Below are 26,286 nucleotides of genomic sequence, written 5' to 3'. Positions count from 1 at the left end.
ATTTCGTTCTCTACGGTCGTCGTCAAGCTTTGCTTTCTTCTGCCACTGTGGTCTGTAGTCGCTGTCTTCAATGCAAACAGGCCCACTGAAAGCAAGCAATGTGTGAAGCGCTTAAAAGTATGTTTACGTCAGTAACACGCCATCACTGTAAGAGCCTCCTGCGATTTACAACCAGATTGACTGAATTTTTGTATGTGTGCGTGTCGGGTATTTGACGCTGGCCCCGCGACTATCAAATAAAAAGTCATCAATCAACATTTGCGTTGAGAAACCGTAGCGTTAGGTCGTGAATATGTCGTCATCGGATGATGACTTTTTTTCTTTAAACTACAGCAGTTTTATTAAATAATAAAAAAATTTTTAAAATTTTTATTAAATAAAATTATTTGGCGACCTTTATGTAACTAAACTTTGTTGTTAGGGTGGCTTTAGGTCAACTTTCGTAAAAATAAAACACAAGTGTTTTTCTTTTCTAACCAATATATTTCGGTTACTCCACGGTAACCGTCCTCAGGTCCGCGTCACACAGGGCAGACGTGAAAATTAATTTTTACCCTGAGGACGGTTACCGTGGAGTAACCGAAATATATTGGTTAGAAAAGAAAAACACTTGTGTTTTATTTTTACGAAAGTTGACCTAAAGCCAGCCTAACAACAAAGATTTTTATTAAATAATAATAAAAGCTTTACATTCCATTTTTATTTTTTTTTTATATTCCATAAAGCTGGTAAACATTGATAATTTTCAATAAATTTTAATATGAATTGCTGTTCTTCCGCGCACTTGTTCATTTTGAATGTCGACACAAACTAAATACAACACTGCTGTTTTGTCAATCACACCCCGCGACTATCGAATAAGCTAGCGTCAAATGAAAAAATCAAAAATTTTTGATTTCATCAACGTGTAGCCGACAACAAATACGTGTGTCACGAAGCCACCCGACTGCACTAACACACACAACATTCAGCCAATCTGGTTGTAAATCGCAGGAGGCTCTAATATTTGCCAACAACGAAAGTGCGATAGATACCAATTATAGCAACAGCAAGTATTAAAAACAGAACCACAGTTTTCATTCAGCAAGCAAGGTGTTTTAATTCTTATCCAATTTTTGACAACCTAAGTAAGTATAAGGTCGAATTATTATTTTCATTCCGCATATTTTAGAGAATCTGTACCTTACAATTATAATACTCTGCATAGAAAGTGTCCATTTTTGGGACAGCGGAGAACGTCAGCATCAACCCCTCACTTTAGGCTCCACATTCAGATGCAGAGTGTTTGCTCCAAGATGCCAAACCTATCTATATCTTCATGATGACCATACTAGAACCTTACTGGTTGTCTCGATATTGAATACCAGTTTATTGCTTGGGTCTGTGTTGGGAAGAATAACTACAAAGTTGAAAATTTCGTTGAGGGTGAGTAACAATTTTCAGAATAGGGTAAAAATTCGTATCGCTCTGAATCCATTGTACATCTGTCTTATAATTTCTGCTACACATGATTGAGTACTCATTTTATATGTATAAAGAAAAGTGGGAAAAACATATTGTACCTTCAACATGGAAAATATTAGCAAGGCTTTTGTTCTTATCTTCAAGGCTTATTAACGACGAAAAACTTTCTGCCCAAGTCCATTGAGCAAATAGGGCTGTACGTCCTACTTATTCTTTCGACTTCCTTCATTTCCGATTTTTAGTATCGATCCTTTCTTTGTATTACTATATAACTTAAATTTTTATGGCGATACTTGTAACCACTAACAAATTTTGGAAATTGCTGAGCTATCGTCTAAAACCTGGGCCCGGTTAAAAGAGTAGGAGAGGGCAATGGGTTCGATCAAATAATTATTAGAAGTTTACTGTGAGTTAGAAAATAGAAATATTCTTTAAAAACTGGCAACGTAGCATTTAAATTTGTTTTTTTTTTTATTAAAATCTTATTGAACTAAAAAGTGGCAACCTTGCATACCTAAAGTGGTTTTGTGTTTATTGGTACCTTTGGGGCCGACCAAATTAAACATCCAACATATTCGAATTTCTTTTACTCATAAGCATTGTGGTTAAAGGAAAGGAAAAATCTGCTCTTCAAAACTTAAAACTAGCAACGTGGCTTTTTATACTCAGTTTAGCAGAGCTCACAGGGTATATTAAGTTTGATTGGATAACGGTTGGTTGTACATATATAAAGGAATCGAGATAGATATAGACTTCCATATATCAAAATAATCAGGATTGAAAAAAAAATTGATTGAGCCATGTCCGTCCGTCCGTCCGTCCGTTAACACGATAACTTGAGTAAATTTTGAGGTATCTTGATGAAATTTGGTACGTAGGTTCCTGAGCACTCATCTCAGATCGCTATTTAAAATGAACGATATCGGACTATAACCACGCCCACTTTTTCGATATCGAAAATTTCGAAAAATCGAAAAAGTGCGATAATTCATTACAAAAGACAGCTAAAGCGACGAAACTTGGTAGATGAGTTGAACTTATGACGCGGAATAGAAAATTAGTAAAATTTTGGACAATGGGCGTGGCACCGCCCACTTTTAAAAGAAGGTAATTTAAAACTTTTACAAGCTGTAATTTGGCAGTCGTTGAAGATATCATGATGAAATTTGCAGGAACGTTACTCCTATTACTATATGTACGCTCAATAAAAATTAGCAAAATCGGAGAAGGACCACGCCCACTTAAAAAAAATTTTTTTTTAAGTAAAATTTTAACAAAAAATTTAATATCTTTACAGTATATAAGTAAATTATGTCAAAATTCAACTCCAGCAATGATATGGTGCAACAAAATACAAAAATAAAAGAAAATTTCAAACTAGGCGTGGCTCCGCCCTTTTTCATTTAATTTGTCTAGGATACTTTTAACGCCATAAGTCGAACAAAAATTAACCAATCCTTTTGAAATTCGGTAGGGGCATAGATTTTATGACATTAACTGTTTTCTGTGAAAATCGGCGAAATCGGTTGATGCCACGCCCAGTTTTTATACACAGTCGTCCGTCTGTCCTTCCGCATGGCCGTTAACACGATAACTTGAGCAAAAACCGACATATCTTTAATGAACTTAGTTCACGTGCTTACTTGAATTCACTTTATCTTGGTATGAAAAATGAACGAAATCCGACTATGACCACGCCCACTTTTTCGATATCGAAAATTACGAAAAATGAAAAAATGCCATAATTCTATACCAAATATGAAAAAAGGGATGAAGCATGGTAAGGTAATTAGATTGTTTTATTGACGCGAAATATAACTTTAGAAAAAACTTTATAAAATGGTTGTGACACCTACCATATTAAGTAGAAGAAAATGCTAAAGTTCTGCAGGGCGAAATAAAAAACCCTCAAAATCTTGGCAGGTATGACATATATAAATAAATTAGCGGTATCCAACAGATGATGTTCTGGGTCACCCTGGTCCACATTTTTGTCGATATCTGGAAAACGCCTTCACACCACTCCCTTTTAAAACTCTCATTAATACCTTTAATTTGATACCCATATCGTACAAACTCATTCTAAAGTCACCCCTGGTCCACCTTAAGGCGATATATCGAAAAGGCGTCCACCTATAGAACTAAACCCCACGCCCTTTTAAAATACTCATTAAAACCTTTCATTTGATACCCATATCGTACAAACAAAGTCTAGAGTCACCCCTGGCCCACCTCTATGGTGATATCTCGAAAAGGCGAACACCTATAGAACGAAGGCCCACTCCCTTTTAAAAATACTCATTAACACCTTTCATTTGATACCCATATCGTAAAAACAAAGTCTAGAGTCACCCCTGGCCCACCTTTATGGCGATATCTCGAAACGGCGTCCACCTATGGAACTAAGGATTACTCACTTTTAAAATACTCATTAACACCTTTCTTTTGATACCCATATTGTACAAACAAATTCTAGGGTCACCCCTGGTCCACCTTTATGGCGATATCACGAAACGGCGTCCACCTATGGAACTAAGGATTACTCTCTTTTAAAATACTCATTAACACCTTTCATTTGATACCCATATCGTACAAACGCATTCTAGAGTCACCCCTGGTCCGCCTTTATGGCGATATCTCGAAAATGCGACCACCTATACAACAACCACCACTCCCTTTAAAACCCTCATTAATACCTTTAATTTGATACCCATATCGTACAAACACATTCTAGAGTCACCCCTGGTCCACCTTTATGGCGATATTTCGAAACGGCATCCACCTATAGAAATAAGGCCAACTCCCTTTTAAAATACTCATTAACACCATTCGTTTGATGCTCATATTGTACAAACAAATTCTAGGGTCACCCCTGGTCCACCTTTGTGGCGATATCTCGAAACGGCGTCCACCTATGGAACTAAGGATTACTCCCTTTTAAAATACTCATTAACATCTTTCATTTGATACCCATATCGTACCCTGATCCGCCTTTATGGCTATATCCCTAAATGGCGTCCACCTATGGAACTAAGGATTACTCTCTTTTAAAATACTCATTAACACCTTTCATTTGATACCCATATCGTACAAACGCATTCTAGAGTCACCCCTGGTCCGCCTTTATGGCGATATCTCGAAAATGCGACCACCTATACAACAACCACCACTCCCTTTAAAACCCTCATTAATACCTTTAATTTGATACCCATATCGTACAAACACATTCTAGAGTCACCCCTGGTCCACCTTTATGGCGATATTTCGAAACGGCATCCACCTATAGAAATAAGGCCAACTCCCTTTTAAAATACTCATTAACACCATTCGTTTGATGCTCATATTGTACAAACATATTCTAGGGTCACCCCTGGTCCACCTTTGTGGCGATATCTCGAAACGGCGTCCACCTATGGAACTAAGGATTACTCCCTTTTAAAATACTCATTAACACCTTTCTTTTGATACCCATATTGTACAAACAAATTCTAGGGTCACCCCTGGTCCACCTTTATGGCGATATCTCGAAACGGCGTCCACCTATGGAACTAAGGATTACTCCCTTTTAAAATACTCATTAACACCTTTCATTTGATACCCATATCGTACAAACATATTCTAGAGTCACCCCTGGTCCACCTTTATGGCGATATTTCGAAACGGCGTCCACTTTTAGAACTAAGGCCCACTCGCTTTTAAAATACTCATTAACACCTTTCGTTTGATGCACATATTGTACAAACAAATTCTAGGGTCACCCCTGGTCCAGCTTTATGGCGATATCTCGAAACGGCGTCCACCTATGGAACTAAGGATTACTACCTTTTAAAATATTCATTAACACCTTTCTGTTGATACCCATATTGTACAAACAAATTCTAGGGTCACCCCTGGTCCACCTTTATGGCGATATCTCGAAACAGCGTCCACCTATGGAACTAGGGATTACTCCCTTTTAAAAATACTCATTAACACCTTTCATTTGATACCCATATCGTACAAACGCATTCTAGAGTCACCCCTGGTCCACCTTTATGGCGATATCTCGAAAAGGCGACCACCTATACAACAACGACCACTCCCTTTTAAAACCCTCATTAATACCTTTAATTTGATACCCATATCGTACAAACACATTCTAGAGTCACCCCTGGTCCACCTTTATGGCGACATTTCGAAACGGCATCCACCTATAGAACTAAGGCCAACTCCCTTTTAAAATACTCATTAACACCATTCGTTTGATGCTCATATTGTACAAACAAATTCTAGGGTCACCCCTGGTCCACCTTTGTGGCGATATCTCGAAACGGCGTCCACCTATGGAACTAAGGATTACTCCCTTTTAAAATACTCATTAACATCTTTCATTTGATACCCATATCGTACCCTGATCCGCCTTTATGGCTATATCCCTAAATGGCGTCCACCTATAGAACTATGGCCCACTCCCTCAAAAAATACTCTTTAATGCCTTTCAATTGATACACATTCCAGGGTTTCCCTCGGTTCATTTTCCTACATGGTTATTTTCCCTTATGTTGTCACCATAGCTCTCAACTGAGTATGTAATGTTCGGTTACACCCGAAATTAACCTTCCTTACTTGTTAATTTCTTTATTTGAAGGTTCAAACTTATGTAGATCTGAGTAAGCACTTCTATCATCAATGATAACTTTGCAACCAGAAAAAGAACTGATAAGAGAACTACGAACAACTGGATCTTTATTGTCTTCGCATTTGACTTTGCTTTTATTCTTGTACAATTTCAAATACCAAGAATTGGTGTTAAACCGTTATTAATAAAACAACAATTATTTCATGGTCTTGCAGCACACAAATGCTTTCAAAAGCTCTTCTTCAAAATTGGATTTAGTCAGCTCTTAAAGTATTATCATTTGGGTTGCAAGTGTAATTCCACAAAATGCCATTAAATTACACATTGGCGCCAATTCACTTAATGTCGATATATAAAAGTGATTGCATTTGCAAAAGCGTTGACATGCTACAACTACAAGCAAATTCATGTAATTTATCTAACCGTTCATTACAAAAATGTGTTATTCACTCTTTTGTTCAATGCTTTAAGTCTGCTATCATCAATGACATCAATTTGAGAAAACTAAATGCAACATGCTATTGGCATTGAGCAACATTAAAACTACAACAATCTTACACAGCTTGTTATTAAACCAAATTACACACTAAACGTAATATAAACAAAAACAAAGAACTGCAATAAAGACACTGTAAAATGTAGAGCTAAACCTAATTGATTTCCATGGAATTGCATGCACTGAGTATTTGAAATTGTTTTTGTTATTTATTGTATCTCGTATTTCTGTTAAAATTCTTTTGATCAAAAAGAAAGCCTAAATGCAACGCTGCATTTTGTTTAAACTGCCTACACTGAAAGAAATGGTGCTAGTAAAATCAACAAATCGGTTCTGTTGTTCTTGACTTAACGGAGATTCGGTGAAATTGATCGAATTATGGTTAATTCGACCGAGTTCTTTGTCAAGCGAACAAATTAGTTTAGTCATTTCAACAGATGAGAAATTATCGCTATTAAGTTAACAAAATTCTGTAAAATTGACAGATTCCTAATCAATCTAACTGATTTTTTTGTTAACACAACTGATCTCACTGGTCATTTCAACAGCGATCAACAGTCAATACATGAGCAAATTTCAACGAGAATTTTATGCTCACTGTGCTCTCTACTTTTTACTTATATATGCTGTGTACTATATGTATGCACATATTTACGTATGTATATCGCGGCCGCTGTGGCGTGATGGTAGCGTGCTCCGCCTACCACACCGAAGACCCTGAGTTCACACCCCGGGCAAAGCAACATAAACATTTTAGAAATAAGGTTTTTCAATTAGAAGAAAATTTTCCTAAGCGGGGTCGCCCCTCGGCACTGTTCGGCAAGCACTCCGAGTGTATTTCTGCCATGAAAAGATCTCAGTGAAAACTCATCTACCTTGCAAATGCCGCAACATAGGTACTTTCGTACAAAGCTGTCGCAACAATTTTTTTGTCAATTACGAATCAACGGTCAATTACAAATCAACGATTTGTGCGCAGTTCATTCAACATATTGTTGCGTTGGATAAAAATTGACAGAAATTTCAGTTGAATTGACCCTTATTTCGGTTGATTTTACCAGTCTTTTTCTGTCAGTGTAAAAACAAAGGCAATTCGATGAATGTGTTGCATACTTTTGAGGGCACTGCTGCAGTTGGGAGAGCAATGTTGCCGAGTTTCAGTGTGATACTTAAACTGGCCGCTGTGAGCGCAAAAGGAAAATAGTTAAAATGTTTGGGGGTTGTGTGCAGTAACAATCAAGTGTGCTCGAAAAGTTCTTCTTAACTCGTCCGCCGCCTGTCAAAAAAATTGGCCTCTCTTGCTGGGATTTTCAGAAAGTACTTGGTTACTTTGAAGTAGACATTAAAGAAATATCTACTAGAGCCCTCCATCTAAATGGACTTGAGCGAGCCTGCACTCTACGTGGTTCGTTTGGATGTTCCTGTTACACAGCTTGTCAGTTTATTAGCCAGGTTAATACTGGTCGTGACTCACTTGGATCTCCCGAGGAGCTATCCAAGGTTGAGATCGGGATCATTCGGAACTTTATCGTTGCTACCCAACGATTCTCTAAGTAGTTATATCTACGTCACCGTTAGTTTAGTTTATTATATGTGGTATCACAACGGACCGTCATGTTGTCCAAGTGAGCTTCCTCTCATCAGGGAAGCTACCACCCAACCTGACCTGACCCCAATATAGACATTTGTACGTTCCTGCCAGATTCTTATCAAGAACTTTTCAGAAAGACTTAGATTTAGACTTCAGAGCACTAGAAAGTTTTGTTCTTCAAAGTTTCTCTTTCGCATTAATACATCACCGGTGAGTGTTGCCAGACTGCGTAAATCGAAAATCTTCACAGAAGAGTCCTCTATTTTTTGCTGTGATTGGTCGTACCATCATATAGTAGAACGAATGAAGTATGAGACACAGTACATGACTTGTATCCTAAAAAGGGGTCAAAACTATCCCAACCCTGAAAATGTTTGAAGTCTTAACTTTCTATTAAAAAATAATTTACGATGTAACACCATATGACAGGAGGCCCGAGGGCATAGTTCACTTGAGTCTATTTCCCTCCCTCTGCTGTGTCTCCCATGTCCACCAATATCATACTCACATACTACTACATAAGTGCAACCACCATAATAAGCGGTCAACAGGAAAGGTACTCCCTGAAGAAGACGCAAAAATGCGTGCTTTATTTAATAAAAACCGCTGAAAAGCTTTGTATAATAATACAAACTAGTATCGCCTGTGGTCGAAATTCGACCAACGTGTATTTTTTTCAACTCAGTCTATGCATCAATTGTTGGAAATATAGCAGACTGGTCTAACCTACTTAACTTTTTCTGTAAAATTTTGAATTTTATCTAAGACTTTGTACTTTTTGATTGTATTTTCTTAAATTTTCTACAAACTGTTCACATGTAATTATAACGTTTTGGTATGTAGCTCCTTAAACAAAAATATAAAAATTATGTAAAATCAAATGAAATTGACATAGAGTTATGGTGAAATTACTTGAAATTAAGTGAAGTGAACAAACAGTTCCATATAAAAACGCAATAAGTACACTTAGACTTTTTTCCGGCTTTTAATGTGATCATTGTGGAAATATGAAGATTATAATCTTCGGATAGAGCACTTACATAATTTGTCCAAAGATGGCGCGCTTTTGTGCAAGAAAGTAAATATCGTTATTTGGAGAGATTGTTGGATTTACAAAAAACTTTTTCTATTAATTATAAACAAATAGAGTAATATTTGTTAACAAAAATAGGCCTATACACTGCGGCTGATCTATACGAATTGATTCATATCACTTTTATCTGATTTTACGTATGCTAACTATGCGAAACCGCCTGTCAATTGTTTGTATGGAAATTTTGTTAGCGTATTAATATATAGGTAGTGGGTAATATACTGCCTACACAATACGGCCGCCATGATGCCGGTTGCCGTTTTGCGCTAAAATCAAAAACGTTTTTGGGACGTTTTTTTCATTTAATATCCAACGTGAAATTTTCCGATTCAGTCAAGTTGCATTTAAATAATAATAACCTAAGTTGAAATAAAAGAATATATAATAAAATAAAATAAGAAATAAAATAAATTAACATAAAAAACAATATAAAAAATTTAATGTTATATTTTTGTAACTTTTTTTTTTTTGTTCAGTATAAGACGTACTTTATCTAAAATGAGGATTAAATCTGCAAATGCAAAAACATTTTGGGACAAATTTGCCTTAATTGTTATAAATAAATTAGTTAGTTTCAACAAAAGTTAACTCATTTGTAAACAACTAAAATAAAAAACAAAGAATCTGTTAAATAAAGACTTATGTATTTACGTGTAAGTGAAATTTGCCACAATAAATGGGCAGGTCAGAAATTAATTCTAATTTTTTGGTACGCTACAAATTATTTTGGAACAATTATTTAGGATTTTGGTAGAGGGTATTATAGGTAAGTGCCAACAATGGGAAACCATATTTTAATCTTTCACCGTGTAGCGCGTTCGCTTATGTAGGTTTGTGGCTTAGAGCACTTACATAATTTGTCCAAAGATGGCGCGCTTTTGTGCAAGAAAGTAAATATCCAAATTTGGAGAGATTGTTGGATTTACAAAAAACTTTCTATTAATTATAGACAAATAAATTTGTTAACAAAAATAGGCCTATGCACTGCGGCTGATCTATACGAATCGATTAATATCACTTTTATATGATTTTACGTATGCTAACTATGCGAAACCGCCTGTTAATTGTTTGTATGGAAATTTTGTTAGCGTATTAATATATAGATAAAGAAGGATGCTGTTATTTGCTAAAACACTCCCGGGTATTAGTAGCGGGAGGTGAAGAGTCATGATAAAGTAGATCAGTCTAGCTACATATCATTACAGTTTATAGTTCTAACTAAGGGAAATGCTAAAAACCGTCGCACTGTAATTCTAAGCGAATTCGTGGCATTTGATTATCAAAGAGAAATCTGGACATTGGAAACGCAGTTTCCCTTATAAAATCCCCAGCTTTCGGTAACTTTCATTGCTATACGCTAATTTCAGGGACACCAATCGGCACCTGTTCTAACAATACTTTTGTAGCTCCCCACCAATTGATATGGTACCCCAATATCTTCAACTATTGATACCTGCTCACTGAAAAGTTGCCGAGTAATTGATATCACACTATTGTCAATTAACCTAAACCCGTCAGCCGTTGTAAGCAACTGCCGATTGCCTCTCCCCATCGGCGATGAGCAGCCTTTCTCCCACGACATACGAAACTGCGACAAATGAAATTTGACAACGTTGCATTCATTTCAAACTCTTCATAGCAAGAGGACCAAAGCAACGACGGCGTCAACTTCTGGCTGGCGTTGTAAAAAGCCAAATACTTTACGGGGCTCCTGTTTGGCATCAGGCCACGGAGTATAAATCATACCTCCGCGGGGTAAATTCGACTTACCGCCTGTGTGCACTACGCGTCTGTAGCGCCTTTAAAACTGTCTCTGACGACACAGCACTAATCATCGCAGGAATGTGTCCTATAGACATATTAGCAAAAGAAGCAGCGACGATTTATCGGGACCAAAGCTCACGTGACGGAGCAGGAGAGCTAAGCGTGCAGAACTGGCAGCTCAGGTGGAATGCCTCAACAAATGGACGCTGGACACACCGATGTATCCCAGATATTAATACATGGATATTTAGAAAGCACGGCGAGGTAGATTTCTACCTCACACAGTGGTCACGGATGCTTTAAGGAATACTTGCACCGATTCAATCACGAGCCTAACAACATATGCGATCACTGTGGTGGCGATACAGTGAAAGATGTTTACCATGTATTTTTCGAGTGTCCTAGGTTCTATAGCTCGAGATGCAAACTGTGCAGAATATTTGGAGAGGATTACACTCCTGAAACAATTGTTGGATGCATGCTACAAAGCAAAGTAAAATGGTCCGCGGCATGCGATGTAATAGCGGAAATAATGAAGTGTCTACGAAGTCTTGAAAGGCTACGGCGCAGCAGCGAACATTGAACAGTTGAGTTGTGTGGGTGGAGAACAAACTGCAAAGGTGGAGGGGGTCGAGCTGAGCACGTATTGGATGCAAGGCCTCCGTACAATTAGCGGCGCGAGTTTGATAAAATAAGAAAAGACCGTAATATATGTAGGTAATGTAATAGAAAACCAGGCGACGGATTGGAGACAAGGCCTCTTCAACCGTCCGAATACTGCCCAAGGTGAAGGAATAAAGCACCGATTGGAGACACGGCCTCTTCAACCGTGCGACCAACAGCAGTCAACATACAAGCAACGACAAACCTGCGGATTGGAGACAAGGCCGCTCCAACTGTAGAAACAACGAGAATGAGTGTAAACGTCTCACATGTAATCAGGGTTTATACACGGATTGGAGACAAGGCCTCTGCAACCGTTGGAAGTACGAGAAAAGCCCCGTAACGTATTGTGGGGGAAAAAAAAAACAAAAAAACCTATCAAAATTAAATGAAAACAGATAAAACCTATTGAAATAAAAAAGCAAAAAAAAATCCTACAATACAAGTAGTCGAACGCACCAGCATGCCATTAGCACTATATGCACAGTGTTTAAGGTACGCTTGGAAATCTTCGTAGAAGTGGTATGTGTCAAGCACATTCAGGTAGTAAGCAGGGCGTGCCAGGCTCAGCGTTAACTATACCGCGGGACTATCTAAGTACAGCAACGTGACCCCGACAGACGTAGAGCTTATTGCTCAACCTACCTCCGGAATACTTGACGGTAGTACCGGGGGGTAAATGGTACTCAGACGGTAGGAGGTTTAGTGCGGTTAAAGTCCCACACTGACTATGAGGCTTTCGATGCTTCCTCCTGGTAAAAAAAAAAAAAACTCTTCATAGCGGCAAGTGTAGATGAGAGTGGCTACTAAAATTATGCACTCAATTGCGCTACTGACAAAGCAACAAAAACAAAAGCAAACAACACGAATGAGCTTAGAAAAATAATAATTTGCACAAAAATGTCAGTGTCAACAACAAAAGTTTGCCAACACAAACAAGTCGGCAACTTTCAATTGTCATTAGTGCAGCCCAAAATGATACCCCGTACAATGGTAACAAAATGTGGCAACAACAGCAACAACTAACTAGGACAAATTTTGCATTTGGCTGATGTTGCATGCAATGTCCTTGCATATATAGTTTGTAATAAATCGAAAAAGGGCGTGGCAAATGCAATTGCATACACAGCTTAAAGGGCTATTGTCAGGCAGTTAGTTGGTAAAAATTTGGCACTGCGAATGCTGTGTTGTTGTTGTTGCAAATTCAAATATGCAGTAGCTTACTTAATGTAGCCATGTTGCATGCCACTTGGCATTGATACTTTTTGTGGTTTACTTAAAAATTTTCAACTTACATTTTATCTATTTCAACAAGCACCCAACAAAAATAAAAACCCAAAAATGCACTTTATAAGTTATAATAAATGAGAGGAATGTAACAAAAAGTTAACAAACTTGAAATATCATTTTTTGTTTGTGTAAACCAAAATTAGTTTATGCAACCAGCAGCAGCACCAGCACCAGCACCAGCACCAGCAGCTTTAATAGCTACGCTCGATTTGAACAAACACTTGTAAGGCGATTCTCTCAAGTTTTATTGCGCTTGAAGAGAAAATAAATTAAGGTAATAAATGGCATGAAAAATTATTTTAGTTGGCTAATGGAAAAGAACAATTTGAGTGCACAATGTACAAATTTACAATTATTTGATTTATTCGCAAAGTTCTGAGAAGAACACTGTGGTGTAATGGATTTTTAATTGCTGAAAATTGGGCAACTCTGTAGACTGTTAAACTCTATTTTTGTACAGCAGCGAACACGAAAATAGCAGTGGATAAGTTTTTTAATCGAACTTCGTCAAAAATCTTTTTTTATTTTCGATAGTTTATGAAAATATTTCTATAAATCTTGTAACTAAAATAATGCAAAGCAATTTAAAGAAAGTTTTCGAAAAAATTCGAAAAAAAATTTTCAAAAATCAATGAAATTTTCTCAAATTTTCGAATTTTATATTTTATTTTCTGATTTTTTTTGAGTGTGCAGTTTTGTAGCCCCAAAAGTTTTAGTACCATAAAGTACCAGGTATAGGCCTATAGAAAATTTCATTGATTTTTGAAAATTTTTTTCCTGACAGTGGACATTTTTTAATAAACTTTTTTTTTATACCCAGCTGTACTTGTACACAGGGTATTGTAACTTTGATTGGATAACGGTTGGCTGTACAGATATAAAGGAATCGAGATAGGTATAGACTTCCATATATCAAAATCATCAGTGTCGAAAAAAAATTTGATTGAGCCATTTCCGTCCGTCCGTCCGTCTGTCCGTTAACACGTTAACTTGAGTAGATATTGAGATCTCTGCAGCAAATTTGGTACACGAGCTTATCTGGACCCAGAAAGGTTGGTATCGAAAATGAGCTAAATCGGGTGATAACCTCGCCCCCTTTTTATATATATAACATTTTGGAAAACACAAAAACATGATTATTTAGTAAATAATACACCTAGAATGTTGAAATTTGTGAAATTTGACGTGTTGACTTTTATTGCGACTCCTGACAAAAATTAGAAAAAAATTTTTTTAACGGGCGTGGCACCGTCCACTTGTGATAAAATAAATTTTACATATATTATTAAGCATAAATCAAAAATCGTTAAACCTATCGCAACAAAATTCGGAATGATTTGAAGAAAAATTTGCGAAATCGGTTAAGGACCACGCCCACTTTTATATAAACGATTTTTAAAAGGGTCGTGGACGAATAAATTAAGCTATATCTTTGCCAAAAAGAGCTTTATGTCAATGGAATTTCATTTCCCAAGTGGATTTATAACAATAAATATGAAAAACTTCAAATTTAAAAAAATGGCCGTGGCACCGCCCCTTTTAGGACTAAGCGATTTTCTATGTTTCGGGAGCCATAACTCGAAGAAAAATTACTTCAGAATAGAACCATATGTATATGTATTATTGCGCAGCCTTGTAACACTATTAAGCACACAAAACAACAACCGCATTTGAAGTGTACATCTGGGTATGTAATGTTCGGTTTCACCCGAACTTAGACTTCCTTACTTGTTTTTGATAGTTTAGAAAATATTCTTATGAGTATTGTAACTTAAATTATGCAAACTAATTTAAAAAACTTTTCACAACACTTCAACCATCGTAGGAGTGCGGGTTCAAATCCCACTCCCGGGAGGAAAGGCTTTGAAGAGATTTACAAGGTATAATCGAAACAGCTGTCGCCTTGTCCGTCCTGATGTCACGTTGTTTAAATTTTCAAATAATCCCAATTGTTAAATAAATTATAAATTAAAAATTGCTTCAAATAAATGTTTTCATACATTTTAAAGCAATGAGGGCAGTCCCCGCTTTATTCATACTAATTTAAAAAACGTTTTGGAAAAAAATTCGAATTTTTTATTTAGATATTGCTGAATTTTTTTGAGTATGCAGTATTGTAGCCCCAACAATTTTAGTCTGATAAAGTACAAACTATAGTTTTCGCGAAATTCGCATTGATTTGTCAATTTTTTTTTGCGAAGTGTAGAACAGATTTCCTTCCATATAAAACTGAATCCCTTTTCGTATGGAAGAAAATATAAAACAACTTTTAGAAAAAAAAGTTATCTATAATCAATGCGAACTTTGAGAGACCCAAAATTTGCGCTTTATCAGACTAAAGTTGTTGGGACTACAAAACTGCATACTCAAAAATTAAAATTGATTGGGTTACAAAACCGTATACTCAAAAAAATTCAAAACACTATCAGCAAAAGTTTCAAAATTTTCGTTAAGTTTTTTTTCGAATTTTCGAAAATTTTCGAAAATGGCTTGAATACTGGTTTGCATAGTTTTGTTTACAAAATTGATAGAATTTTTTTCCTAAATTATCGAAAATAAGTATAACAACTAAGAAAGTCCAAGTTCGGGTGAAACCGAACATTGCATACGCAGCTGGGCTCTTGAAACGCTGTTGTTGGTAAAATATCTGTCAAATGTAATTAAATATCAATGAGTTATTGCAAACTTTATTAAGGTTAGACCTTAAGGAAAAATGAGCGTGGCCTTTAACCGATTTTGATTATCTTCACTCAATAATTTGGCAATGATAGTGCCTCTGCCAAATTTCCATGTAATATCTTTAACGGCTTTTGATTAACGACTTGTTAAACTTCCAAATTGCCTTCTTTCCAAATGTGCGTGTTACCGCGCCCATATTACAAAATTTTTGAAATTTATATTTTGCGTCATAAAATAAATCCACCTACGAAACTTCATTAGCTTAGCGGTATTTGTTTTTGAACTATCTCATTTTATAAATTTTTCTGAATTTTCGCTCATTTTCAATACCAACCTATTCTGGGTCCAGATAAGCCCGTATACCGAATTAGGTAAAGATATCTCAATATTTGCTCAAGTTATCGTTAGCGTTGCCAAAAGTCCCATATTGACCGGGACATCCCGTATTTTTTACAAATTTTAAAGTATCCCGCCGGGAAATGTTATGTCCCGGCATTTTCACAATATATAAACTAATAAATTATAATCCGTTACGAAACATGGCCATATTTGCGGCTTCCATTGTATTCAGGTCATTAGCATATTGCATGCAACTCTGTAAAGAAGAAAAATTCATCCCTACTGTGGTTCTTAATATTGTCAATGTTTGACATTTCGCACACCTAAACATTCATTTTGCAAGGCAAGTTTGTGTTTTAAAATAACGTTTGCAAAATGAATCCATACAATATTGAATTCGCATTAAACACAGCAAACATATTAATTGTTAGCCTGTTTCATAAAAATATTTGTTATAAATAAATGAGTTTAAAAAGTTTAATTCTATCTAAAAATTATTTCGCCGGAATGAGCAATCCACACAAATATACTTATAAGTGTTTCTTATTTTTCAAGGGTACTGGGAAATTTAAAAAAATCCCGAGTATTTGGCTCTAATTTGAGGTTTATCCCGGGAACCCGCAATAACAATCTGGCAATCATAGTTATCGTGTTAACGGATGGATAGACGGCATGGCTTCAAATATTTGTCGAGATATACGCCCAACATTGACCGCTGGTACCACTAAAACAGTTTCTATATGGAACAAAGGTCTTTAAGTGAGCTTTTCCTATGTAATACTTCATTCCCCACTGAGAATTGATTAAAATATGTTGGTGCAACAAAGAGGGCGCGTGGGAAACATGATATTACGTTATTTTACTTCACTCTTTATTAACAAATTTGATTTTTTTAACTACTTTAATTATGTTAATTAATCGCGAATAACTGCAAACTGATAAATACACTTACATCTGTTCATTTATTTATTTCATATATCATCGCCTATTTATTTGACAATTAAATCCGCATTGTAAATCTCATAATTATAATTAATTTTTAATTGTGGCATGTCGACGACATGAAAATTGTGTGTAAATTCTATTAAAATGCAAACCTAAATCAGTTCGTTTAACAGGTGTTGGTATTTCGTATCTTAATGTTACATGTTAACCGCTTGCCAACCAAAGAGTTAATACCAAAATTACAGATTTTGAGCGTGTATGAGTGAGTGTGTGCATGTGTTCGATTAATTCGCATGATGCAAAAAACCCTATGGGAAATTGGGCATAAGATTCACAAATACAAAAAATATATTTCTATATTTTACCTTGAATCACAGGATCCTTGACCTTTCATATTACCATCTGCCAGCAACGAATGTGCACCAGTTTTAGGGAGCATTTAATCGAGATCAAAGCTCTTGTCGCTTTGAAAGCCAAAACATTGCCACGACTTCACAGCAAATCGCGCATTGATTTTACTGTCTTTGAAAACTTATTGCCAATAGAAGTAGAATTGCCAAATTAGATATAAATACTCACCCAGCATTTTTTGAAATTATTAATCATATTAGAGTCTTTTTCGAGTCTCCAGCATGATCAAAATAAGCACATATGCGCTCATTTTCTGATCAGAAAAGACTCCCTCGTCGGGAGGAAATGGTACCCTACGTGCGACTACACTTGGTGAGCCTCTTTTAACCTATATTTCTAATCAGTATTTAGTCTTTTTCGAGTCATATTTACCATCATTTATGAGTCTTGTGGGAATAATTTTTAAGTGTGTTTAAAGCTTTTGCGATTCTTTCTCGAGACCATTAAGAGTTTATTTGGAATCTTATTTTAATAATTTTTTGTGATCGCTTTACATTTTGTTGTTGCTTTTTGAATAAATCATATTTCACTCATAAGAGGGAGTCGATTTCGAGTCTTCTTTTGATCGCAGAATTGATTAAACAGTTTTTAGTCGTCAAAAGGAGTCGAAAATGTCTCATTGTGGTGATTTATAATTTAATCAATCTTCCATATGGTATGTGGGTAGTGTGTTGGGAGACATTTAAACTAACCACACATTTACATATCCATATCCGTACAAACTCGAGCTGCAGTTAGTATTGCACACATACAAACACAAAAAAAAACTGCGCGCATACAAAATTTGCATTTCAATATTTGTACTCAGCTAAAAATTAAATAAAAAAGGTCCCGTTTTATTTAAACACTTTAACCCCTTAACCGCCCACCTCGTTATAATTTAAGCGCAGTTCTGTAAGCTCGATCGCTGTTGCTTGTGGCATGTGGCATGTAGCATACAAAATGTTTTATATGTAGCTGCATTTTAATTGAAACAACTTTTCTATGAACATTTCTGCATTTATCTGCATATGAACTAAACTAACGGTATTTTAACAAAATTGTTACAGCTCTAACACGTTTGATTTATGCGCATTGGTATTTACATACCAACGCAGTAGTCGAACCAAATAGAGCTGATGCATAGTATTAGGAAATTGAAGAACGAAAACTAGTCCACTGGTCGGTACGTGTAGGAAAGGCAATAACAATCGCCACTCTGCGGAGGATAAGGTAGAAGAAAATTAAATGGAAGGGGAAGGTGGAAGAAGGGAGAGAGGAGGGGTAAAAGGCAGCAGATGAAAGGAAACGGAGAGCAAGGTGGAGGAAGGGACTGAAGGGAGAGGGAGGGGATGAGGATGGCACGACTCAAAGGTATATAAGAGGATGGAAGGCAGAAAATAAATAGAAGAGAAAGAGAGAGAGAGAGACGGAGAGGATAGGTGAAGAAAGAAACTTTTACAGTTTTCTTTAAATTATGTCTATAAACCAAAGTGTGTGCAGAACTACCCCTGCCATGGATAACAATTAACTATGAGATCGTATTAAGTATACATGTGAACTGGTCTTTTCTCTCACTCCTATGAAGTTTTACTGCACTCCATAAATATGGTATGTAATCATATGCGCCAGTTAGTATCCATTTATGTAAAATATTATGCTGATAAATCTGCTGCTGTCACCAATGCTTTTGTTGGCTCTTGATGAATTGCCATTTTCTCATATGTTCCTCCACTTCAGTGCTGATGCACTGCTCTTTTAGCAACTCCCTAATCCGCCCGAAAAATTTTGTGCACCACTTTGCCCCAAACTTGCCAATTCCGTTCGCGTTTCCCACAGCATATATTTGATAGCAGTTTTTGTTGTTGTTGTTACCGCGTTTGCTTTTGGGTTTGGTTATTGTCTGCTTCATGAAAATATTCACTCATTCGTTGCTTATTTGTAGTTGTTGTTAATGTTGGTTATATTAGTTTTTTGCTCAGTTTTGCTGCTGGCTTTAACTGATTTGTTAAAAATATTTTACATAACTTGGCCTTTTTAAATGTTGTTGTTGTTGTTCTTTGTCGTTCGTTGTATATATGTCTGTTTTGCATTGCAAATTTTTTATTGCTGTCGACTGTGGCATATTATGTTATTTGGTTCATGTGCAGTATGTGTATTAGGGTGCTCCCAAGCTTTTAACTTTGTTCGCTAAGGGGGAGCCACAGAAGACCGGTAGAAAACCTGCTAGTTCTAGTTACAATATATAAGAGACCTTTTTGGGCTTAAAACTCATGCACGTGTCTCCAAAATCTAATCTTGCATTCTTCCACCCGACAATACTATTTTCATGCTCATTTGCTATCATTTATTGCATGTCTGCAGCTTATTTTGGAGTAGTTCGGATACCTACCTCAACGAAGCACACGATTTTCCATAAATCTCCACAATCACTATATCGATAACTTTGCCAATTGTTATCGATACTTTATATTCGTAGTCATATTTCTAGGAATCGAGGACGTCAATGAGGCGTTAAAAATCTACGAAATTTTTATTATGACAGTTTCTGGACTCTAAGCTCCCAATATCTTCTTGATAGATTGTGTATCGGTTTTCCATTTATATACAGTTTGGACATTTTTCGATGCATTTGCTCTGAATACGATTTTTCATGGAGGGTTGGCCTTTATAACCAAATATCTCGAAATTCTTAATAGAAAGCGTGAATGTGACATGATATTTTCTTGCTCTAGTTTCTGCGTTCATGCTCATTTTAAAATGTGATGTTAGGCATATTCGAGAATAAGAATCGAAAAAGTGTTCATGCTGTCTGCATTTCTCAAATGCGTATTTTCCAAATTGAGAAACATTTGTTTTTTGATTACCAATTTTCGAACTATGTATGTGCATTTGATTTACATAACAATACATATTTTTGATTAATTTGCTGTTTTTCAAAACTAAATAATAATATCGATATAATACCAAAAAGAAAACATTAAATAAACTAAATACGCATAGCAATGATCCACTAACGCACGACTGGTTGTACAAAGATGGCCAGCACTGCATGCAGCAGCTTTTGATTGCTATTTAAGTATATATTGCGTTTGCATGCATGCAACATTTTGTCAATGTATCGTTCAACATTTTACATCCACAAATATAATATGTACATCAACAACCTATAAGTCTCTAGTACCTAAGTTTTGTTCAAAATCCCTGAAAATATCAAAGGTCAATAAATATACAAATAAGGCGCACCCTAATGTACCTACCTAAATATATCGCTATCGCTGCATTGACCGTGATGCTTGTCGCAGCTCCATGTACATATTTGCTAATCCAATTTCCTCCACTTATCCATTCGGCGCAGAATCCACTCCCACTGCGTCCCACCGCCCTGTCGCTCACCCACTAAACTGAAAATTGCGTGTTTGCAATCAACGTTAAATTGTTATCTCACTTTATTATTTTTTTTTTATTGTTGCTGTTTTGGATTTTTGAAATTTTCGTATTTTGTGCACACGCCCATCCATTTGGTCGCTCATTGCTGGTTTCCATTGTTGTTTTTGCATGTAATTTTTGTATTGTGTCTGTCTTCTGGCGTTCATTATGCATATGAATTTTTAATTATATGAATTTTTTGGATTTGCAGATTTCTGTATTGTCGCTCTAACATTATTTCTGTGATTATTACAAATGTTTGGCACACGTTTTTAATGAGGCGATGGGTTTTATTTTAATATGATGTTCAGGTATTTAGTATGTAAATGAGGGCGTCAAGGCCTGGATTATTATATTAATATTTGATGTGAATTCAAATTTGATTGCCTTATGGTTTTAGATAAGTAAATTATACAAACATCAGCTTAGTTCAAGTATTTTTTTTAATTTTAGCATGCACTAAGTACTCCCAATTCGTAAACACTAAACGAAATACCTAATAAAAGACCAAAACCAAATCGCCCATTAGGGAGAATAAACAGTTTCTGTTGAATACCCAGATACCTGGGCATCCAAACAGACACCTGATTGATGAGGCTGCACCTCCCAGGTGCTTAAGTGGTCATCTCCGTAAACGTTATGAAGGAATACGGCACCGGGGAACACAGCCGTATGAAGCAGAAAAGCACAAGCAGATCCTCAGTGATATCCCCAAACCAGCGTCGGACCTCTATGTCGGGAATTGCGCGGCGAATCCAGTTCTTAAAGAAAAATACCCAGGACTCGCATAAGAGGAACGCACTCTCTCTAGGGGAACGCGCGCCACTCTAGCTAAACTTCGATCTGGATACTGGAACAGGTTAAACTCTTACCTATCCAGAATCAACCCCGACATACAAAATGTATGTCCTGCTTGCAATGTGTCCCCACATAACACCAACCATCTTTTCAATTGTAATGTGGAAAAAACGCCTCTAACATCCCTCTCACTATGGTCCACCCCTCTTGAAACTATAAGTTTCCTTGGAATCCCGTTGGAGGACATTGATGACAATTTGTGATCGGTACCACTTATTGGATGGGGCTACAACAACAACAACCAAATTACGAACAGATATTAAGTAGTTTATACGTATAGCATATTTTTAGGGGCTAGTTCACCTTCTTTTTTGAACAGCCTGACCAGTTAAAATTCGACTGAGTGTGTCCATAAGTTGAAGTAAATAAACTAGTTTTTGGGTCTGGGTCTCAATTCCTTCCTAGACGTGCTGGCAAATCGTTTTGCGCTGTCATAACCTACTTTAAGGTCGTCAACTTGTGGGTATCCTTCAGGTTTTGGCCTATCGTAAAAATCTTCTGTATTGGATTTACCAGGTCTGCAGACTCATCTACCATATTTTGCTTAGGTAGGGGTATGTTTTATTTCTTAATGTTACAACAATACTCACTTATGCCCAGCGTTACACCGGCCATGCTCAGGTGCACGCTGTAGACGATTTCCTTATATTTCTATGCGTTGACATTCCTAATAATTTTTCTGGCCTAGTTGATATCGTCTAATGTATACAGCGGCGGTACGTGCAGAATGTGGAGTGTACGGCCTCTAACTGTCAGTAAACAGGTGAGAGCACAGAATGGAAAAATCATTATTTACGTGCCTGTTTTGTGAGCGGGCTTTGTGCCCTGCTTGGCCACTACAATGTAATAGTCCGACCCGTTATTTGGACCTCTTAGAGTGCGCACATTGAAAAGTAAAGTCCTCTCCAGGCATGCTCTACAACTGCGTGCCCGAACCCGTACAGCTTATGGTGCAAAGGCAGGGACGATGATAAAACTTGCTGAGACCGCTTTGGGAGTATTCCCAAGCGAAGTTCTTTCAAAGATTTACTGCCTAGTAATAATGAGCTGTATGAGCGACGTTGGCTGTGCGAATGGAGGATGGTATACCTGCCAAGAAGATATTCGTATCAGAACCCTCGTAGGGAAGCAAAAGAAGAAACCTAGGAGTAGGTGAAAAAACAATTTAAATTCCCCTGTTTTTACTAACTGATGTCAGTTAGCTCAGCGGAGAAGCGACTATCACAACCGTTTAAATCGCATATTCAGCACACTGCTGCCTTGCCCCTCTTCTATGAGAACACTTCAAAGAGGATTCGTGTCTTTTGGTCAGGACAGAGACAAGTTGCTTGATTTACCTTTTTATGCTGGAACGTGGTACTACTCACTTACTTACTTAATTGGCGCTTAACCGTCTAAACGGTTATGGCCGTCCAACAAGGCGCGCCAGTCGCTCCTTCGCTCCGCAAACCGGCGCCAATTGGTCACACCAAGGGAGTTTAAATCGTTTGCCACCTGGTCCTTCCAACGGAGTGGGGGCCGCCCTCTACCTCTGCTTCCATAGGCGGGTTCCGATAGAAAACGTGGTACTACAGATTACCATAATTATATTCCCGACGGAGACGATCAACATCAACTCTTTAGGAGATGTTTGGTAGCGAAAGCTACGTTTTCCACCTATATGACCAGACACCTCATTATCGCCGAGATTGGCCTTAACGCATAATTTTGATGTCATGCCGGGGCAGCGATGTAAGGCTTTTCTTATTGATCTCAAAGGGTATGTAATTACAGTACTTGATGCAGAAGTCTCTTTCAGAGCACAAAACCAACACTGATTACGTCGTACATCAGGCAGCGTTGTTCTTCTTCAAAAGTGTCCGTAAATTCTTAATAAATGCTCTAAAAATATTGTCAAATTATTTGCAAAACCGTCTTCAAAATATAGGTCCTGTTCGTTAAAAGTACAAAATTCGTCCAATTCCTCATAACGTTTTTTTCTTGATCGTTCTCCGTATTTCATTCTCCCTAAGTCTCTCATATGGTTTCTACAACTTTATCTTACTTTTTCTTGACTTGTTCTTATTATTATTGAAATGGCCTTATCCTTCTATTCTATTATTTTACATTCTTTCTTTCTCATTTTCTCCTCTTCTCATCATCTTCTTATTCACATTCGATTTTTCTTGTTTTTGCTCTAATTTTTCTTCTCTGTCTAGTTCAACATGTTGCTTTCCTTCGTCCTAGTCAGTTAGCCTAGTATAGTTTTAAGTGTTGAAGCTTTCCAGCTGTTCATCGTCCCACCAATGTGTGCTTTAAGGTCCGTGGAGTCTGTCCCTTATTTCCATATCCTTCGTGCTCGCGAAACTGTTCCAACAAAGTCTTATCTAAAGCTTTCATGTCGTTAAGAGGTAGATTGCACTTATAAGAAAGCTTTGAAGTAGTTAGATGTGTAAAGTTACCTTTGGTCGGCTTTATTGTGTAAATTTTTTCGGAAAATTTTCGCTTGGATTTCCAACCCATTTCCGACTGTTTCATAAACATTTTTGGAAACTTGAATCATAGATGTCAGCTATCGTTTTACTGTCTGCCAGTTTCGTTTAATTGGGTTCGCAAGTCTTTGCATCAACGGACACTTCAAAGCTTAACATCAATTCGTATGGGTTGGGCATAGTCTAAGACATGTTGTTTGGATCGCTCCAGGGTTCTTAAATTTCTGTACTCATAAAGATATACTGAGTTGGACAAAAGTTTCAGGTCAAAGATAGAAATAAAGCTTTGCACTTTTTCTGGTTCGAAAGACGAGTTGATGCCTGTGCAGTGTTATTTTTTTCATTGGAGGTTTGCTTTATCTTTTATGTCCGTGTTAAAATTAGAATCAAAAAATAGTTCTGCTTTTCTTTAATATTAAAAACTCTTTAAAGCAAACTTCGACCAAAACGATGGAAAGCTTGGAATGAGGTACAAAACATTTTCTTTTCCTTTGTTGCTTCAAAAAGTTTACTGAAAGCATGCTGCACAAATTTTTTTTAAATCGCAAATTTTTAATATTCTTTCACTCGCTATTTTTAATATTTGCTGAGCTTAAAGCGCAAGTTTGTGTTGCTTCCAACTGATTTTCTTACATTCTTTTGGTTTTACGTAAGTAGTTTGCTTAGAAAAGTGGCTTGAGTGTAGTGTAAGACAACTATTAACATATTTAGATAGCAATTTTATGTAAATAAGTTTGTCCAACTACAACATCAAACAACACACTCATACAAAGTTGAAAATAAAATATTTGAAGAGCAGGCAGGAGCGTCAAGTTTTTGTTGTTAACAATGCGCTGCTTACAACTTTGGTTGCATTTTTCGTAGTAGCAAACGCTGACCATACAAAAATTATAGCAAGAAAAAATATATTTGTGGAACTTGTTAAACATTAATAAATTTTTGAAAACTTGTTTTAACTTGCATGCATTTGTACTTATTCATATGCGCCCTAAAATATGCTACACTTCAGCAAAAGCTTTAAATAGTATTGTATTATGAAGCTTTTCAGTCTAGCTTGCTACCTTAAATATTGCATATTTTACGATTTACGCTGCCTTTCAAAAGTGTTATGATACTTTAATCCGGCTACATTTTTGTAGAATTATTACTTTCGCTCAACTTTAGCACTCCTCGTTCTTATATTACTTTCTTTGTAACTCTTTTAATAACCGATTTTTCTCATTTTCTGCCCTCTCGTGTGCTTAGTTCTACTAAAAACGGTAGCTGTTTTCACGCTTTACAAAAAACTTTTGCGTGTATGTTTTTTTTTCTTTATACAACTCACCAAAAAGTTCCACTTTGTTTGACGTTTAGCATTTTGTGTGCTCGTGCGTTTCTTAAGCTTTTCTATAACACTTTTACCAACAAAATGTTGTATACTTTTGGTGCTGTCAAGTTGAAAAGTTTTGTCTCATAAAAATCAAATTAAAACATAATTTATTTGCACTATAAACGAAGCGAACTTTTTGACTGCTGGCAACAATTAATAAGCAAAGAGCGACTGAAAAGGATAAACAAATGAAAGCAGAAATTTAAGTTAGAGCAATTTTGGCTAACAGGAAAGGGGTATGGAAATTAGAAGCAGCTGGTTTTACAAGTTTTAGTATAAAATGTTGTGGTCATTCATATTTCAGACACAATTTCAGGTTCTTAGTTTATTATCAGCTTTAAAAAGCTTTAAAAATATATACATATACTAGAAGACCAGGCAGACCTTGTTCTGCCCTAAATTTGACCTATCTGCATACATTTTAATGAGCTTTTTCCGTCTAACTCTGCCCTCCCGCCCATTTAACTTTTTCCGAATCCTTTTATTCACTCTCCCACCATCTTTTTCGCTTCATCTATCTCCACCTTCGTCTCATTCTATCTCTTTCTCAGTCTCCTTCTCTTTTTTCTCTTCTCTCAAGTTCTTCTCATTCTTCTTCATCCCTTATTGCCAGTCCCAGAGGGTGGTATGTATTTTGTTCCAGTCCCAGTCCCAGTTCCACTCCGAGTCTCAGTCCCAGTCCGTCTCTGGTCTACCTCCCGGAAAAAAGGATCGTAAATACTAATATTACTAATATAGGCAAATTTATATACCAAATTTCAGGCAAATCGAACAGGACGTATGTAAATAGGTATGTTTGAACAAAATCGACCGACGCATCTCTTCAA

General features: G+C 36.6%; 1 protein-coding gene across 6 annotated transcripts in view; it reads left to right on the top strand.

The window, feature by feature from the left end:
• Positions 1 to 26,286, top strand: part of sdt (stardust) — a 449,266-nt gene that overhangs the window by 226,584 nt on the left and 196,396 nt on the right. Inside the window, exon 1 of one of the 6 annotated variants that reach the window (XM_067779591.1) lies at positions 16,655 to 16,715. The exons of 4 other annotated variants lie outside the window; for them this stretch is intronic. In XM_067779591.1, the coding sequence (XP_067635692.1) occupies positions 16,670 to 16,715 (46 nt within the window). In that variant the 5' untranslated portion in view covers positions 16,655 to 16,669. Of the gene's footprint in view, positions 1 to 16,654; positions 16,749 to 26,286 lie in introns of those variants that run through there. One more of the 6 variants, XM_067779590.1, reaches the window with a different exon arrangement.

Source organism: Eurosta solidaginis, chromosome 4 (genome assembly GCF_040869045.1).
Source record: "Eurosta solidaginis isolate ZX-2024a chromosome 4, ASM4086904v1, whole genome shotgun sequence".
Lineage (NCBI taxonomy): Eukaryota > Metazoa > Arthropoda > Insecta > Diptera > Tephritidae > Eurosta > Eurosta solidaginis.
The sequence above is the reverse complement of the archived record's forward strand: the minus strand, read 5'-3'. Positions and strand labels throughout refer to the sequence as shown.